The sequence below is a fragment of the Aplysia californica genome, unplaced genomic scaffold (genome assembly GCF_000002075.1).
Source record: "Aplysia californica isolate F4 #8 unplaced genomic scaffold, AplCal3.0 scaffold00118, whole genome shotgun sequence".
Lineage (NCBI taxonomy): Eukaryota > Metazoa > Mollusca > Gastropoda > Aplysiida > Aplysiidae > Aplysia > Aplysia californica.
Genome location: NW_004797388.1, coordinates 572,606 through 591,558, shown reverse-complemented (window position 1 = coordinate 591,558; position 18,953 = coordinate 572,606). Strand labels below are relative to the sequence as shown.

Genomic DNA, 18,953 nt, shown 5'->3' with positions numbered 1-18,953 from the left:
GAGATCCATTAAAAGTTTTTGAACGGTTAACAGATGATGGAATGAGCAAATCAAAATTAAATGCAAGGGGAAATTGAATCCCTCTTACTCAACTTACTGTAGTCAAGATAGATAGTGAATATGAATGCATTTACCTCAATGAACCTTCAGGGTGCGCACACACTTATAAAGAAATCACCTGACAAAATACAAATCATCACACACAAAACAGGTATACAAGTGCAGGGCACCGCACAAATACCCCCCCCCACACACACACACACGCATACGCACACATCCACAAGAAACCTCAAAATAAGACAGTCACATAACAACATGAACAGACATTCATAAAAGAGTTTTTCATCCGACCATAAAGTCAAAACCAATATTTGTACAGATATAAATCTGCACAAGTTATCACACAGAAACACATGAATAGCCTTCAGTGCTATCTTCTTAAGATAAAACAAAAATTTCAACCAGATTCTTCAAACCATTTCTGTCACGACCCATTTCAATTTCAAGTGTCACCGACATTTTCTCACTCATGCATTACTTATTCCTACAAACTCAATATCACACTCTTCATATATATATAGCAAGGATTTTATAATAAGCTGTACTAATCAGTGTTTTCCACAACACTTCACACTTTGGCCATACCTACAATGATGCTTGACAATAAACTCTTAAGCTAAAAGTTGATAAATAACATTATCTGGTAATACTGGTAATCCTGGCACTAAATCTAGAACTCAAACTCTGATTTTAGGAATTTGCTCTTAGAAGCCAAAATTCCTACTCAGAACCAGAAATCCCTATTCTGAACCAGATATTGTAACATTGAGGCAGGTGAACCAGGAAATCCTAATCAAACTAGAATTCCTCAAGAAAATCTGAAATTACCAAACAGACGATACTCACAAACATCTGTGGCTAGTTTTTTTTTACCTCTTCACACCCACTCACATCCTTTACATAAGGCACTTAGACTAAAACGTAACTTTGATTATCACACCCCCCCCCCCTCAATCCCTCTCTCATGGCACTGACTCCAAGCTCACACTTGCGGTGACCCAGGCGAGGTGTCGGACGAAACAGAGGCCAGGGGTCGGCGGGAGTGGCGGTTCAGAGCCTCTTTCCTCAGGGAGTTATTGAGCTTCTCAGAGGCCCACATCCACAGACGCAGGGGCAATAAGTACGCAATCCACAACTGAAATGGCATAAATACACACATGTGAGGCAGTGTGGTGAAATTGGGTGCTTGTCAAAATAATGAAATTCAAGAAACTGGCAATCTTTCGTCATTTTTTTAATAGACTTTTCTATTTCTTGGCTCAAAGCCCTTTAAATCTATTTAAATCACATTTTGGTGTGAATTTTACTGAAAAACATTGATATAAAGGCACAAAAAATGTAAATGTTTGTTTTCAATGTAAGCTTAATTAAGCTATACCCGATAGACCTGAATGAGATGCTGTTTGCGGACTATCAAAGCCTGGCATATGAAAAAGAAGAGCAGCTTCAAGAGCACACAGACAGGCTGAATACACAATGTGAAAAGCTCAACATGAAGTTCAGCAACAGCAAAACGGAGACGATGAAAATCAGCAGAACACCTGGCAACCTTAACATCATCATTGACGGAAATCCGCTGAAACAAGTCGGTGAGTTCAAGTATCTTGGTAGCATCTTTTCGGAAGACGGATGTCTCAAAAGAGAAAGTGAGACGAGAGAAAAAAAGGCTAACAGCATCAGCTACCAGCTTGGCCCACTCCTCAAACATCTTAACATTCCCATTGAGACCAAAGCCAAGCTCATGAACTCTATCTTCATCCCCACCTTGACCTACCAGTGCCAGACATGGACCCTGACCAAAAGTCTGGAACGTAAGATGACCACCTGCGAAACAAGATGTCTAAGGAGAGCCGTCAACAAAAGCAGACAAGACATGGTCAGAAACAACAAGATCAGAGAAATGATGGGAACAACACCTGTCCTCCACTATATTCGAAGGCAAACAATCAGATTGTTTGGACATCTCACACGTATGAAACCTAGCCAGCTTGCCAAAAAAGCCTACTACAGGAAAGTATCAGGGTACAAGTACAAGGCAAGAGGAAGACCAAGAAAAGGTGTGAAGTGTGAAGGATACCCTGAGAACATACAATATCCTACCCAACCTGGCAATCAAACTTGCTAGAGACAGGAAGCTCAAGAGAACGGATAAAGTAAACAAAGTAAAGACAAAGTAAGCTTAAGCTGTGGAATTCACAAAACTTTGACAGCCATTTTCTCGCTAATTTTACCTCTGAAACCAAGTGACCCCTACCTCCTTGAATCGCAACTATTCAAGATAGATGGGTATTTTTTTCATCAAAAGCAAGAAAAATGAACAAGTTTTAAGATGATTTTATAACTCCACATGCCTAAAAATTAAGGAGCACCTGATTCCACTGCGTCGTGACACATAGGCCATTCAAGTATACAATATAAATACATAATATATATTACGTATCCACAGCCATGTTTGTACTGTAATGGTATATATTTTGTGTCTGTGATGTTGCGGAAGGTGGTAAATGCAAGCAAGAAAAAAAAAGACACAGAGAGTAACATAGAAATGATAATCTTCTTCTTCTTCTACTTTTGGCTGGCCTCCGTTAGGAGGGCAGCAGGCAGACAGGTAAGCGGCAACCTCTTGTGGCCTCGTCCAGAGTACATCCGGGCCCGGTCTCGCGGTGTTCTCCATAAGTGGGCCTCGATGTGCTTCCCCCCGCGGGCACTCATACAGTGTGGCCACTCATACACTCATACAGTGTGGCCACTTATACACTCATACAGTGCGTGCTGCAGGTCGTCAGGACTTGTGCCACACGCCAGACAGGAATCATTGGGAGCGGAGCCTATTGCATGGAGATACGTCTGCAGGATGGGGCTCTTCACGTTGCATCTTAGCTGCGATTACACTCTTCTCTGTCTGACGGTAAGGTCTTTCTCTTTGTCCCTCTCCGCTGGTGACTTCACAAAAAAAATGATAATCTCTTTTGTTTTATTTTGCTTCTTTACGTGTTGCATACATGATTTAATACACGCCTCTGCTGTGAAATCCTTCACTTTCAATCAAACTATGGCTGGTCTTGACTGTCTTCCTTGGGGCTGCATTATTCTGTCATCGTTATACGTAATTGTAAAGGTCTTATGATCTCATTGACACTTGACACTATTTAGATCATTTAGAAGACAGCTGCCTTTTGTTTCCCGGTTCCAAAGGGGATCTCTTTAGAGGTCATATCCCTCTTATAAGTATCCTTATATCTTAAGAGGTTAACCTTTTTCAACGTTTAATTCTTTAGTTCTGTACAGAGAAAGTCTTTTCGTATTTTCTCAACTTCCTCCACACAAAGACTAATACAGTAGAACATGTTTATATAGCGGGACTTTTGGCTCCAGAAGAAAAGGGAAGTTCCCGCTCTAGGAATGCAAAGGGGAATTACTGAAAAATTCCTTTAAATCCACATGATTACACCCCTTTCATATCAATAAGATTTGCGCTTTAGATTAGTCTTCCCTTTCTAACTTGTGAACTTCATTGATCATCTCTGCATTTAATTCGAGTGAGAAGTATTTCCTTTTTTCTTTGTTGGAAGCCATATTTTCCTTGGTCTAGTTGCATGTGCTGTCTATCGTACTGGTAGGCCTACTGTAGAACTGGTGAAGTGGATGCGTGCGTATGCCTATGAGCATCAATGATCGCAATTCACCGACTCGGGAATCGCACACTACACCTTCTCATCTTCCTTTACTTTTTGTAGGCTACGGCTATGGCACACGTCTCTCCGCACCATCTCTCTCTCTCTCTCGGCTGCCTGCCACACTTCACTCATCACTGGACTGGACAAGCACAATACCGCACCTCTGACTGCCTGTTTGGAGCCTGCCTACAGCCCCCACCCCACAACCCCCTTCACCCCAGCTAGTGCTCGCTCCATCTCTCCCACTGTATCTAAGTTCAGGCCTTTCTTGCCCCGTTAAATCAGAGCACAGTTAATTAAGTTTACATAGACAAAGAAAAAGGGGATTCCAGTAAGGTCCCATTGTAGGGATGGTCCCGCCGCAATGAGTGCCGTTATAGTCATGTTCTACTGCAGTCTTTTTATTGAGTCTGTACTGCATGAGTAGTGATAACACCATGAAAACTTGACATCTTTCCAGTAACTCTATGTTGGTAATCTTACCTACCTAGCTTAGATACCTAGAGGTGTCATCTTTGGCTCAGGAGCTGATGTGAAAAGAATGACTCACCACTGTTTATGGTTGCTAGTCATATTATGCCAAGAATCTCTCTAATGACCTCACACGAAAGATGGTGAACCTTTTCCTTCACAAGTAAACAGGCTGTACAACTGTCACTCGTTCACAGCGATGTGCTTAGAACAGAACATGTGCTCAAAGTAGAGAGAGCACTTTCATCTTGGTCTTGATGTCGAGACTCCCGTTACAGTTAACTTTCTTTGACAGCTTGCTCATAGTCAAGAAAACTGTGTCAATTAAGACATTCAACTCTTGACAAAGTATCTACTAGCTGCAAATAGTGGAGCTTACCTGTGTGAAGTAGTCTGCAACTTCTACTTCTAGCATTTCATTATTTTCATTACTATTGGGAACTTCTGGGTGTTCAGACGTTTCTCCTTGGAAGGTAATTTGCATTTTTTCCCCATCTCTGTTTATTTCTCTCTTTCTTCAGACATGATCAGAGTTTCTAAATTTTGAAGGGCGCCAGGAAAAATGAAAAGTACTGAGTCAATGAGGTGCATTATAACCAAACCACATTGGCCACAAAATATACAGAAGGCTGATAATCACCACCATGATAATAATCATAATAATGCGAATCATTTCTATAGCATCCACTCCCATACAATACAGCTCTGCACACTTTACAACACCTCATCTTACCACAAAATACATGTACATGAACAATGACGATGTTTGCATTACATTGTGAACATATGAGTACTATATGAGCATGAAAGAAATCAACTTCCATGCTCTACATCCAAAGCACAGACTAAGCACAAAATCCAATTATCATTTTTTTAAAACTGCAAATAGTTTTTGATGCAGAATTTATCCTACTGAATTGGTCTTTATAAGGGAAGCACTACCTTTAAAAAAAAAATCCTGGGTCAAACGGGGCCAAAAACAAGCCTGAAAGCAAACTAAGCCAAAGCATCTCACCTGTAGAGTGTGACAGAAGTAGCCAGTGGTCAAAGTGGAGTGTCCCAGAGTCCTGACAGCACTTTTGGCAAAGTTCCTGGCATCTGGGATGAACCAACTATTCTTGCTGAGCTGGTCGCTGTAGCCAGTCATGCGAGTAAGGACGTAGAAAGGCACGAGGCACTGGAAGGTCACCCCGGAGTTGCGATACTCATAGGCCATGCCTTGGATGAAGTAGTCCAGGTATCTCTGCATAAAAAAATTAAAAAAATAAGGGGAAAATGAAATATCTATATATAAGCAGTCGAACCTACTAAAACCATATGAGACAATCGCTTGTACAAACAAGCACTACCCATTTCCTTCTATATGTACTTCTTTACATTATAATAACATTGCATAAGACGGTCACCAGTCTAATATGACCACTTTTCTCCGCGGCAATGGATGGCAGTCTTAGACAGCTTAGACTGTTATTTCATCAACAGAACACTTTGCGTCAGCTGAAAAGAACCCAAAAAATTACGTTGTTAAGTCTAGTTGCTAAGCAACTGGACTCGTAATTGTGAGGTTGCTATTTCAGGGGCGTCAGCACTCAGCACCGTGTGCTTCCCAAGCAGTTGAGACTGTTTCAGAAGGCTATCAGGTCTGATTAGTTTTAGTAGAGGTTTTTTAGTGCTCGCATAAGGTCATATGAGCGCCAGAAGATTAGAGGTGTTACAAGAGAGTAACAAACATAAAAAAGAAGGAGGGGAGATAAGGACGATAGATGTTAGATAGGAAAGAAGAAGCAAACCACACCAAAGCACCCGCCAACCACCCACCCTATCAGGTCTGTTGGGGTAATAATATAATATAGGCAGTAAAGCTCTTAGAGCTTGTTAAGTAGAAATTTGCACTCTGCAAATGCTCTTCATAACAAAATAATATGTGTACTCCCTCTTACTCAACATTTAATGGCCACATTCAACAACAAAAGTGGCTTGAAAGTGTACCAAACAAACATTCTAGAGGACGAAGAAGGTAACACAACAGTCTCTACTAGGGCTCAAGCTACTCACTTACCCAGGGCTCCTTTTTCAGTAAGAGTTTTACGGCACTTGCAACACAATAAGGTTATAATATAAGTGCCAAAGATTAGAGATGTTACAACAGAGTTATAAACACAAAAAAGAAGGAGGGGAGAAAATGACAATAGACGCTTGATAGGAAAGAAAAAGAAAAAGCAAACCACATCAGAGCACCCGCCAACCACCCACCCAGGGCTCTGACACAATTTCAGAAATCAAATTGTATGCTTATTCCAAAAGCTAAAAGTTGTCCAGACCTCAGTATTATTATAATTACTCATAAAACATCAATGCGCGGGCCAGTGTGACAACCAAAAAGAAATTGCAAAACAAAGTACATTTTCGCCGTGGAATCAGGCGCTCGTCAATTTTGGGGAATGCAGAGTTATTGGTATCATTTGAAAGCTGATTTATTTGTTTTGCTTTCAATGAAATAAACATCTCTTTATCTTGAATAGAACTCAAGATATCTACATTTGAAGGAAGTGAGATCGCCTGTTTTCAGTGGTGAATTTAGCGAGAAAATGGCCACCAAAGTGTTGTAACTCCTACAACTAAAGAATCTTCGAAAACTGAAAAATGATATATTTTGTGCCTTTAATCAATGTTTTTCAGTAAAATTCACAAGGACATGAGTTTTTATATGGATGAAAAACAGGTTAAGCCAAAAAAGAAAAAAAAAATTAGAAAAAATTTCAAAACTAGTGGAAAATGCCTGTTTCTCTGATTTCACTGTTTCGACGAGCGCCTGATTTCACCACACTGCCTCACATTCAGCACTGTAAAGCGATGTCTTGAATATTAATATCATGCTCACAATAAGAGATTCTTCTGAGCATAACTTGAAAGTTTAATTTGAGGACACAAAAAGTTTAACAAGCCTTAATAGTCTCAAGAGAATCGGGGTATTCATGTTTGCCTTGAAGTTCTTTCTGGAGGCGTCATCTCTGGCTCAGATGTTGATGTGTAAAGACCCACCACTGTCTACGGTTGCAAACAGCCCTCATGCATTTTGTCATAGTCAGCCCAGTCAAATATTTTGATGCTGTCAGTCCACATCATGTGTTGTCCACCTTTACCCCATATCTTTCCTTCAAGCAGTTCCTTCATAATGATATTATGGTCTATTTGGTTGTTATTGGTTGTGGCAGGGGGTTAGGCCTAGCCTATTGTATTGTTTGGCTGAAAGTGTGAGAGTGAGTAAAGTGTGAGTCTCTGTTCAGTGGTATTGTTAGCAAGTTTATAAAAGCAGTCTGGGTTACTACTGGTGAGACTTTAAAGGGGAGAGCTGTAGCAAGGCAGAGAAGGCCTGCTGAGAGTATAGGTAGAGAAAAGGCTAGGGAGCCTCAGTTTGTTTGTGTGTAACGTGTGAGATTCCAACGCATCGGGGCCCCAAAGCTGAGGAAAGGATCACAACACAGAGAGAAACAGGTTTGGCTAACTCGAGCTGTAGGCGCAGGCAGACAGAAGGTTAGTAGTGTTGAACATTGTTTTATGTTCCAAGTAACAAAGATATGGTGGCTTTTTATATGATCAAAGTGTTGTATTCTTCTCTTTTTCATTTTGTTTAGTGGGGTTTGTCTTGTTGGAGAATCTCATATGCCTCACAGTTTGTCTGCTTTGCTTTCCAGCTAATTCTAATTCTGGTCATTCCGTGGTGGCACCACATCTCAAATGTAGATATTTAGTTGTTTTCTGTCTTTGTTGGAGTCCAGGTCTCAGTGCAATATTAAAAAAATGGGGAAGATATTGCACTCCAGCAGTTTCTTCCTTACAAGTAGAGATAAATGCCTTGATAAAAAGATTTGTGCATTTAGCTGAACCTTTCTTTTGCACTTGGTGTTCTTATATTTATGTAAATTCTTTTTTAACTTTTGAAATCTTCTGTGACTGTTGCCCATAGATATTTGAATGTACTCGTTTGATTCTCTCCCCATCTATAATTATGTTGATTTTGATACAAACATTGTTTTTGCTTATTAGGCATTCATGTGTGTTGACGCCTTACTCCGCTCTCTTTCACTACCTTCCCAAAATTAGAAACATTTTCATATATATGCATGTGTTCGCAAGTAGCACTGTATCATCTGCCATCTCAAGTGATTGATTTTAGATTTTCAAGACAAGTGGCAATATATTAATGGTCCTGAAGTTAGCGCACTTTGTTGTTTTTTTAAAATATATAAAAAATTAATATAAACTAATTGGACTAGGTCCAGAACCATAGATGTAATAGAAAAGTTCAATGAGTGTTAATGCAAAACTGATCTAAGTAGATTGGGGATGACACAATAAGGTATATATTCTTAGTTCTAGGCACCGAGCTATAATAAATCTACTCATTCATCAACAAATATAGCTTGAAAGCATACCAAGCAAGGCTCAAACTACACACACGCTCACGGATCGTCAAGAATACTCAGGTAGAAACCAAACAGCAGGATTCCGCCTTAAGGCAAATAGAGTTTAGTCCTGCAAATATTATTCAGAGATGTGAACTCGCAAAGGAAAAAAAAAATCTTGAACTTTTCGGACCCAACGGAAATGAGCACAAAGGGACTCACAATGTGAGGATCATATTTTCTAATATATCTTGTATCAAGACCATTTTTATACATAGAACAATATCCGGGTTATTCCAGAAATCTGCATTTTACATGTAGTGCAGTATCCGGATATTTCCATTAATCTGTATTTTAAACCTAGCGCAATACATGGATAATTACAGAAGTCAGCTTTCCGGATTTATCTTGAAAATCGGCACCTCAGATGGCTGAGTACATTTCCAACCCTACCTTTGTGGCTGAGTAGACGGTCATCTGAGGTGTGATTTGAGTAGATGAGCCCGATGAGACGATGACCAGTCCACCACGCCCTCGATTGACCATCTGGGGCAACAGCATGTGGCTCATCTGGACAAATGCAATGAGGGAAAAAAAAAGCAAGTCTCAGTCTTAGAGATTGTAGAAAGGGGCAGGGGAAATGGTAGTCAGAATAAGCACCTCTTTAGTTCAGTTTTAGTCAAAGTTTACGGCACTTGAAGCAGAATTAGGTTAAAAAAAGTGCCACAGATTTGAGGTGCTTCAAGAGAGTAACAAACAAAAAAGGAGGAGATACGATATAAGGATGATAGATTTTGATGGAAAAGAAGAAGCAAACCACTTCAGAGAACCAATCAACCATCCATTATGGTCCTGTAAGAGTCAGTTTTACCAAACAAATTATCATTTCGACGTTTCAGGGGCATTTGTGAGTATTTAGATGTCCTGTTTGCTGCCAAGGTAACCTTTTGTTACACATAAAAGGATTATTTAGAAGGCGGAGAATTTGGTTCTGTAGTGAGATGAAAGAAGAAGGCTGAAGGAAGGAAGGAAAGATGGAAGGAAGGAGGGAAGGAAGGAAGAACAAAGATGAAGGAAGGAAGAACAAAGAAATCTGAGGGGTGGGAGAGGAGACGCAGAAGATAGAGCAAAGAAAATATAAAATATTTGAGGACACATTCAAGTACATTTATTTCAAAAGTAACTCATTTCCTGTTGGTCATTTTACTTGTTGGTTAGACCATTTCACAGCTCAACACATTTCTAATCTCTTCCACTCCAGAGTCTTCATGATCACACAACCACCGTTTTATGTTCAAATTATTATCTTTTTAAAGCTGATATCAATTTTCCTACATTTAGTTATCCTACAACACATTTGAGTTTGTGTAGAGAAAATTGAAAGAATTTTCTTTTTCCCAGATTACAGTTAGAAAGAAAAATAGGGCAGCAAAATAGCTTGTTACATTGAAGAAAATGGTCTAGACGGAAAGAAGTCAAAACGGCCAATCTGTGGTACCCTCAGCAAACTGGGAAGAAGAGAAAGAAGGCTGGGACAACAAATAGGCACATATCCAAACAATACAAAATGACATACATGCAAAATCATTTAAACAAATACCACGGGTATACTTGCAAACTCTGGCGAGAGCATGAGTGTGAATGCACGCACTCGTGCACACACACACAAACACACACATGATGACAGACACGAAGATTTACATATTCTAAACATACAAGCACATACATGTGACCAAACAGGCAAGGCATACATAATGAAAACTGAAATACAAAGAGACATGCACACACATAAATAAATACAATGACCACACATAAAGTAAGACAGCTACAAAAAAACCGACATAGCCCACCAACAATGACATCCACTTGCACAAACAAACAAAACAAGAAGTTCTTTCACCATGGTGGCTGCCCCAATGTTCACATAGATAAGCTGCCACAGTTTCTGACTCGAGATATTCAGTAGGACGTCAGGGTAGTCATACATCACACCCACATTGTTTACTGCAAAGAACAAAAAAAATACATTCTTCACAGCACAGAATGATCATTTCCTTATTTCAGAGAGAAAACATACTGAGGAGCTATAATTTCCTTATATTTGAAGGACCCATGATGTCAGTGTGTTGGCTTTCTATGTACATGATATATTACCAAACAATTTTTTCTGTTAAAAAAAAATTGTGACAGTGTCAAAAAAATGACCAAAGTTCGAAAGGATTTGTTTTAGACAGTGATAATTTCATGATTTGAAGCAGAGCTATACATCACTTACAGCCAAGATTTCAAGAATGACTTTTAATTGCTTAGCAATTTTTGGTGTTCAGCTGAATTTCATACATGGTCAGCCTGATTCTGGCCTCAGTATGTCACACATTTCAATAGGAATAGTCTGAACGTAACTTCTCTTTTCATCCCTGTAACATCATTTTAAAACTCAGACCACGGATTAACATCCATCTCCAAACCATTGATCCTAGTGGGGAAAGCTAACAAAACATTTTTTTTTTCAAAGAAGTTTAAGAATACACAACTGAGGACTCAAACACTGAGCTCACAAACATCATAACCCAGTTCAGGATCACTAGAGTTAGAGGCACTCCCAGATTTCTCAGGGAACAGATAAGGGTTACGACTACAGTGAAGAGAAATAGAAGGAGAATATCACATCAAAACACCCACCAACCACCTACAAGGCCAGTTTCCCCACAGGACTCCACATGACCTACAGAGCAGCACCACAAAAATTTTGCAAAATTTTAGACCACCCAGAAATCAAAACAAAGAAAGTAGAAGGGTTTCATGACAAAATACATTTTGTCCCAAAAGTGAAAAACAGAAAAATCTGACATCATCGGATGAAGAGACTACATGCTTTTTTGCTAAAAAGCAAAGCTGAACAATAGCAGTTTAAGATTATTGAGCGTGTTTTGCGAACAAATGTTCTGAAGCAGTAAATTTATAAATGTCTTCTTGCTAGTAGGCAAAAAGGAAAAGTTCAAGTATTTGAGATAATGCATTCGGTCAAAGAATCCTTTTTTTATATATTCAGCGGAGTCCTATTTAACCGAATTAGCGGACGAGCTGGATTTTCTTCGGTTTAGCCGCGATTTTGATTTTGATTTAGATAAGTTGTTCAAATATGTTTTTAAAAAAATTTTCTGTTTACTGCCGTTTTCTGATTAACCGTATTTGGTTTAACTCTTTATCTCTGAAGGGGGTAAACTCACTACGCCATGGCCTTTTTTTCCTGGCAAATCTAAAAATGACAAAACATCATTCAGTAGGTCATTAAATTGAAACTAGCAAACCTATTTTGATAGTTCATCTAAATGAACTTCCGGTATAAGAAACCTGTTTTCGGCAAAAAGTAATTTGATGTCGAAGTCGTCGAAAAGGAATGTGCCTGAGCAGCGACTCACCGGCACAGTAGTTCCGACTGCGAGCAGCTGGGAGCGGCTTGGCGAAAATAAAGAATTAAATGGCCTCCACTAAATAAAAACAATAAGCTTTCTCAAGGTTCTGATTCATTTCAGCTCGAGTCAAACTTGCAAAATACCCTTCTGATTTTAGTTGCACAGAAAACTGATTGATCTTCTCAAAAACTTCTAACTTCTGTTAACATTAGGATAGTTAATTAACAAGCAAAAGCTGTACAAAATGACTACAATCATTATTACAAAAGGACCATAACATGAAGGGTTTGCGAAAATCAAATGCCCTAAATACAAGTTCACAGAAAAAAACCATTTTTCCCAACATGTATTTTTCTGAACTGATACAGAAAGAGTGGCACATTCCTTCCCCCGCCAACCCCCCTTCCAAAAATAACTATCATACTTTAAAAGACAGATTATATATGCCTCATTGTTAATAAACGAAAAAGTCGCACAGCAGACTAGTCATCTTTAACGGTTATATGTTTAACAGTTTGAAGCCGAGCGCATTGTCTCAAAGATTTAGCACCCACCAAGAAGTCCAATCTCCTTGTCGGCCAGCTTATCCTTGATGTGACCATAGACCTGTGCTTGATCCTGGGCCGCAAAATCTGCCACGATGTACTCCACTTTAACTCCGCTCTTTCCCTCTGTGAACAAGAAATATTATAAAACCCATTTTAAATCAAGAGAACCATCTCATTACAGTACCTAAATTAAAAATTTGACAATTTGTTTCCAAATTTTGGCCACTCTATAAGAGAAGTTGGGAATGACAGTTGTGTCCTGCCCCTAATTTAAGGACAGCCTAACCATATCTAGCATAGGCACCAGGAAAAGAAATAAATCAACATCCAGACTAATCCTGCACTTCATTCTCAACATTTCATTGTCATCATTATAATCCTAAAATTTAAAACAGTTTTCTTTCTTTCCTGTTTTTATTTTTTTTTCTTGAAAGACGACAATTACTACCAAGGTGACACATTTTCTATGTAACTCACAAACATATCCCGCACCAAATCAGGACCTGAGAAAAAAAAAAAAAAAGCCAGAAGAACGTTTACCACCACGAGCCAAAAGAAGATCTAACCTTTGTGGTGGCTATAGCTTAGTGAGAAGTTAGAACATTTTCAATTTATTAATTCTCTTGCGAACTTACAGTTAACCATACAGAAATATCTACCTGCTGTAGGAAAGACTAAGAGATCTTTAGTGGTTATTTTAAAATTAACTTTCAACAATACCACCTTGGCAATAAGTTCTGAATTCATGTGATTGATAAGTTCATATGATATACATTTGATTTCAATGGCACACTGAAAGTTGGAAGTAAAGAAATAGCTCTTCTCATTTCTAGGTGACAAAACAGGTGTACATAAGTCTCTCAGTGAGAAAGCTCATACTATTTCAAAGTGTCTAAGAAAATTGTTATCACCTATAGATTTGGTTCCGCAGGAGTATCAGAGAAAAAGATGATATAATACCAAAAATTTGTTAAAAAATAAACCCCCCCAAAAATTCAATTTTTCCAAGAGAAGAACATTTGCACATGATAACATCAGTATACACAAATAGGAAACCGCAAAAATCACATACCAATTTCAGCCTTGGCTTTCATGAGCTTGCGTTCATTGCGGCTTATCAGGACCACATTTAGACCTCGCTTTGCCAACTCAGTGGCATAAGCTTGCCCAATGCCCTCACTGCTACCTGTCACCACTGAAAAAGAAACAGAACAGGCAATTGTAACTTGGGGTGTTTTTACAAAGGACATTCAATAAGTCTTTACTCTGACTACAGAAAGAAGCAAACTAGAAACTGAAATTTGACACTTATAATGCTACTTCTTACTTCTTTACATAGTCACCCTGCAAATTGACAGTTTTATTATTTTTGTTTGACCTTTAAAAGACCATGAGCGCCTTTAGCACAAAATGACCTCTGACGGGACTCAAACCTTCATTGAAGATTAAGCATCTTTTTCTTTATATGTAAACCCTGTCCTAAAAGGATTTTTCCCAGATAAAGTCAGAGGGTGTATAGGGTGGGTGAGGGAGACTTTTGTAGTCACTCTGCTCGGCTGTCTGAGTTGCCCTCACCATCTGGTGCACTGGAGCATTTTTGTGCAGCAGGAGAAATTTCTTCTCTCCCTCCCTCATACGCAATTCATGAACTACCTTCACCAAAATTGCACCAAAGCTCAAACCATCCATCAGAATTTTTCACAGCTCCAAACACAGCATTCCAGAAATATAGAAACCGCACTTTCCAAGTTTCATCATTTTACAAGAATTCCGTCACGGTAAAGACTTATAGAATGGCTCCCATAAATACCAACACATTTGTAACAAAGGGACACTTTATGTATATTTGACATGAAAATGGAATTGTTGCTCTGTTGTTGCTCTCTTTAATAACAAAATTTCAATATCTGGCAAAATGAGGACACTGATTGGTTTAAAAAACTGTCTACTTCGACACAACAGAAATAGCTACATTCCACAAAGAAATCGTTCAGAGCTCAAATAAAAGAGACAGCTTAAAAGAGTCCATTCTCAAAGTATAAATGAATGAGTTCTTCTCTCAGTCTCTTATGTTGACAGTAAATTTTAGCAGGGACATTGTGCTCTTGGTAAGATGACGTGATTTTCATTAAGATTAACTGCTGTTCATCTTCAAGTTTGTCAATGAATTTACATTATAAGTTTGGATGTGCAGAAGTAAAATGCTTGTAGAAATGATAATGGAAGCTTTTCCATGAATCTGTCATTCTGAGGGTACTTTCCTAGCACGCCCACATATAGGGAGGTCATATTGCTGTCTCATAGACACCTTCCGCAATATTTTTTAGCTTGGTATCACCAGGGTCTTGATATTCAGGCTAAACTAAAATCGCAAATTTATTGCACTTCAAAGACCAAAAAAAAGACAAAATAAAGTGAAAACATTTCAGTTGATTGCAGTTGGCTGTACCAAGCCAGACCTACGTGAAACTGTTTGGCTTTTAGGTTCTCTTTTGAAAAGGTACGACAACAGGTGACAACACTGCTGTGATAATTTAATCACACCTGATAGGCTTATTCAATACCATCATCACCGATACTATCAAAAATATTCAGTGCAAGTCTCTGAACCCAGTGTGTCAGAAAATAATGTAATGCGTTGTTCCACGGGGAAAAAAAACTGGTCCAAATCTCTGTTCCCCGCATGATAAGCTTACAATGAATACATAATGAAAAAGACATTTTTACACACTTTTACATATGTCACACAGTCAGGACAATAGTTTGATCTGTGGGTGAACGGATGAATCAGTAAAATCTAGCTACATCCAGACTTGGCAGACATTACATTCATGCTTCTTTAGGTCCTGGTAGGTCAGCAGAAGCATCCATCTGTAAAAATTATGAATGCGTTGACCCAAATCTACAGAGAAAAACCACATTAACAAAGACAACCAACAGGTCTTGTGAACAGTTGAAAACTGTCGCGACTCCTCACATTTTCTGGGATCAGTGCTGCAACTGTATCAGCTACTGGAAGGGTGGAGGAAGAGAATTGTCACCCCAAGCCTGGCTCATCTTATGACAGGCTACAGATCATGATATTGCGATTAATATTAATTTTAAAACCCAATAATAAAAAAAAATTATTAGACTATAGAGCTAAAACTTGATTTCATTTTCAGAATCAGCATATGAAAATAAGCAAAGTGGCTTGAGTGAACCTGATTTCATGCGATACAGCAAACACACATAATTTTATCTTTTTAAATTGATTGTCGATTCGAACTTGATTCTCAAGGTTAGTCAGTGTTTTGTGCATCTGACATCAAAGCTTCTAGTTCTACACACTGCCGTCATTGCATCCATAGTGAAGAAACTGGTTCATCTGGTTCGACAAGACCCATCTATAACTCTAAAGTCAAACGCGAATCAGTGTAGGGTCAATTGAAATGATTCTCCATGATCATCTTAACATGAATACGGTGTCTGCGCGGAAGGAACCCCGCCTTTTGACAGGTGAGCAAAAGAGGCAGAGGGTTGAGTCCTGCAAAACTCTCATTCGAATTGAGTCCAATGACACAAATTCCTTTAAAAACATGGTGACTATGGATGAAACATGGATTTATCATTTTGATCCAGAATACAAAATGTCCTCCATGCAATGGAAAACCCCTTCTTCTCCCTCACCAAAGAAGGCAAAGGTAACACCTTCAAGTGGAAAAGTCAAGCTATCATGACTGACTACCTGAGAAATGGAAAAACGGTCACAGGAGACTATTACTCGGGTTTGCAGATAAAATTGAGGTCTGAATTGGTGAGAAAAAGGCGTCCAAAAATCTGTAATGGGGTCCTTATACTGCATGACAACGCCTCTGTCCACTGTCCACAGGGCACAACAAACAGTCCAGACAGCAAAACGGTGCAAATTTGAAATCCTGCCACACCCAGCTTATTCACCAGACCTAGCCCTCCTCAGGCTTTTTTCCATTTCCTGACCTTAAAAAATCACTCAAAGAATGTAATTTTCATGACAACGAGGACGCCATTGAAGCTGTTGAAGTCTGGGTCATTTTTATTTCAAGGACTTTTGAAGGTCAAAGAGAGGTGGTAGAAATTCTGAGAAATGTGTTACTCTGCATGGTGACTATGTCGAGAAATAAAAGTATGTGTGCCAAGTTCCAAAGCTCTATCTTTAAGACAAAAGACTTCTTGAACCCCCCTCGTAGTTCACACGCTCTTGCCGACAGCAACCTTCCTTCATTCAACAGTCTCAGGCAATGCGTCCGAGGGGAAGTCTCGGCCACTGTGCATATATATAAATAACCTTACATTACCACGGATGCACAAACATTGTCTGCAGGTATTTTCACTTTTCGACATCAAAACATAACCACTTCCTGCGATAAGGACCCATGCATGCAGAGGAGAACATTTACTTTTTTTCCACATGACTTGTCGGGCAATTAACACAAATATATATAGGTCCTACTTGCCCAGTAGAAAAGTCAACTTGCCCGTTTTCAAACATGATCGAAAACCATTAAACTTTTTGTATTGAGAAAGAGAAAAGTTGAAAACAGTACTGATACGTGGTATAAAATAATAAAATCATTTGTTGATTTGCTAGTACATGTAATCTGCTCTCACATTGAATACTTTATACTGTTCTTTTTAATTATTTAATGCCTGAATATGATGGCCAAACATAAATTCCAAAACATTCCCTGTCTTCATGATGTGTTTATCTGTTCTCTACACTCACCACTTTGCCACCACTTTTCTAAGGTAAGTGTCGCATTGCAGTCCATAACACTTGGCCCATCAAAGCATGCATCAACATGGATAGGACATTTGTTTTGAGCCGAAGGTTTGCCAATGTCATCGATGGATGCCACCTCTCTCAGCAATACGAGAATACTCAAAAACAATGACTGCCTTCTTGTGATAATAATGACTTGCCCGGTCGGGCAGGTAAACCGTAAAGCAAAGCAGCCAATCTACCTGCCCAACACAGGTAGTTACCTGCCCCGGGCAGTCGAGCAATCCTTAATGTTCACCCCTGGTGTGTGTTTGTATGTGTGTCTTTGTTTGTGTATGTCTGTTAGTGTGTGTGTGTGTGTGTGGGGGTTAAGTTATATCATTGTATCTTTGAAATTTCCACCCCACCCCTCTCTGAAAATTAAGTAAACTGCTTCACAAGGAGGTTGCTGTTAGGCAGACACCACTGTATTATTTAGCGTGATATATATGGCACTGTTCAAGATGTCTACCACTCTAAAAGACAACCGCTTTTCTCCTTGACAATGAGTGGCTGTTGGGGACAATTTCAGTACCCTTCTGTACGTACTAAATGCATACCTGAGTGAGCAGTGAAATAAATCTAGCCATGACCCTGAACCAAATGAATTGTAGGAAGTTACTTAGGTGCATGCATGCATAGTACAGATCTAGAATCCAAACTTGATTCAGGAATATTCATGATGAAACATCTCCATCTCAATTGAAAGAAGAGATTATATTATGAAGCTTAAAAAGTTCTCTCTCTATAGTAATGATGTGGGCTAAAAAGCTTAATAAAAATTCGGCAGCAGCTATCTATTCGGACTCAAGTCAGAATAGTAGCCTCCCATCGCTATTCGGACTCAAACTGTAAAGCGAGTACCGGATGTGAAGCAGACTGGCATTTCGAACTCGGCCTTCCTCGGTTTCTACGATCTGGCCAAAATTTTCGACACAAAGAAAAGTATTAGTGACGTCAAAAGTGAACAACAGTTGCAAAATCTTAAATACTACATATACCAAACGCCAACTGGGAAACAGCAATCTGAACTCAAAGCAATGAAAAAAAATTGAAAATCATAGTTTCAGAACAGCAAAAGATTATCAAGTGATCAATAGGTAGATCTAAACTCGATAATATTTAACGAGAAAGATAAAATCATCATCAGTTGGAAGTCGAGTTAGAAATTAAAACAAAGTGGCTAGACTGCCAGTCTAGCCGTACTTAGATCTAGGTTTGGCCCTATTAACTCAAACCTGTTGAGTACACAGGTCTCATTAGATCTAGATCTAGCAATTATTCAGGTTTAAAATACATATATATGCAAGTCAGTAAGGCACCTTTTGGTTTTGTAGGAAATACAAATACTTCAGGCATTGCAAACTAAAAATTTCATTTACAATTCAGCCATCAATTAATAAGTACAGTCCGTGCCGGCTTTAAGCACGCCGGCCTTAAGCACGCCGGCCTTAAGCACGTTTCGGACTCAAGCACGCTAAACGGCTCTTACCGAATTTTTGCTATATATAATAAATTACACGCCTTTAAGCACGGTAACTTCGGCTTCAAGCACGCTTCATTTACAAGACGGTCAATATTTTCATGATGACCCA

At 39.1% G+C, this 18,953-nt stretch overlaps 1 protein-coding gene across 1 annotated transcript in view; it reads right to left on the bottom strand.

The window, feature by feature from the left end:
* Positions 1-544: 544 nt before the first annotated feature.
* The window catches only part of LOC101863805 (inactive hydroxysteroid dehydrogenase-like protein 1), a 26,863-nt gene continuing 8,454 nt past the window's right edge, over positions 545-18,953 (bottom strand). The window contains exons 2-7 of the mRNA XM_005095971.3: positions 13,651-13,773; positions 12,585-12,701; positions 10,515-10,618; positions 9,068-9,184; positions 5,224-5,451; positions 545-1,195 (exon numbers count right to left, since the gene is read on the bottom strand). Of these exons, the coding sequence (XP_005096028.1) occupies positions 1,043-1,195; positions 5,224-5,451; positions 9,068-9,184; positions 10,515-10,618; positions 12,585-12,701; positions 13,651-13,773 (842 nt within the window). The 3' untranslated portion in view covers positions 545-1,042. The remainder of the gene's footprint in view (positions 1,196-5,223; positions 5,452-9,067; positions 9,185-10,514; positions 10,619-12,584; positions 12,702-13,650; positions 13,774-18,953) is intronic.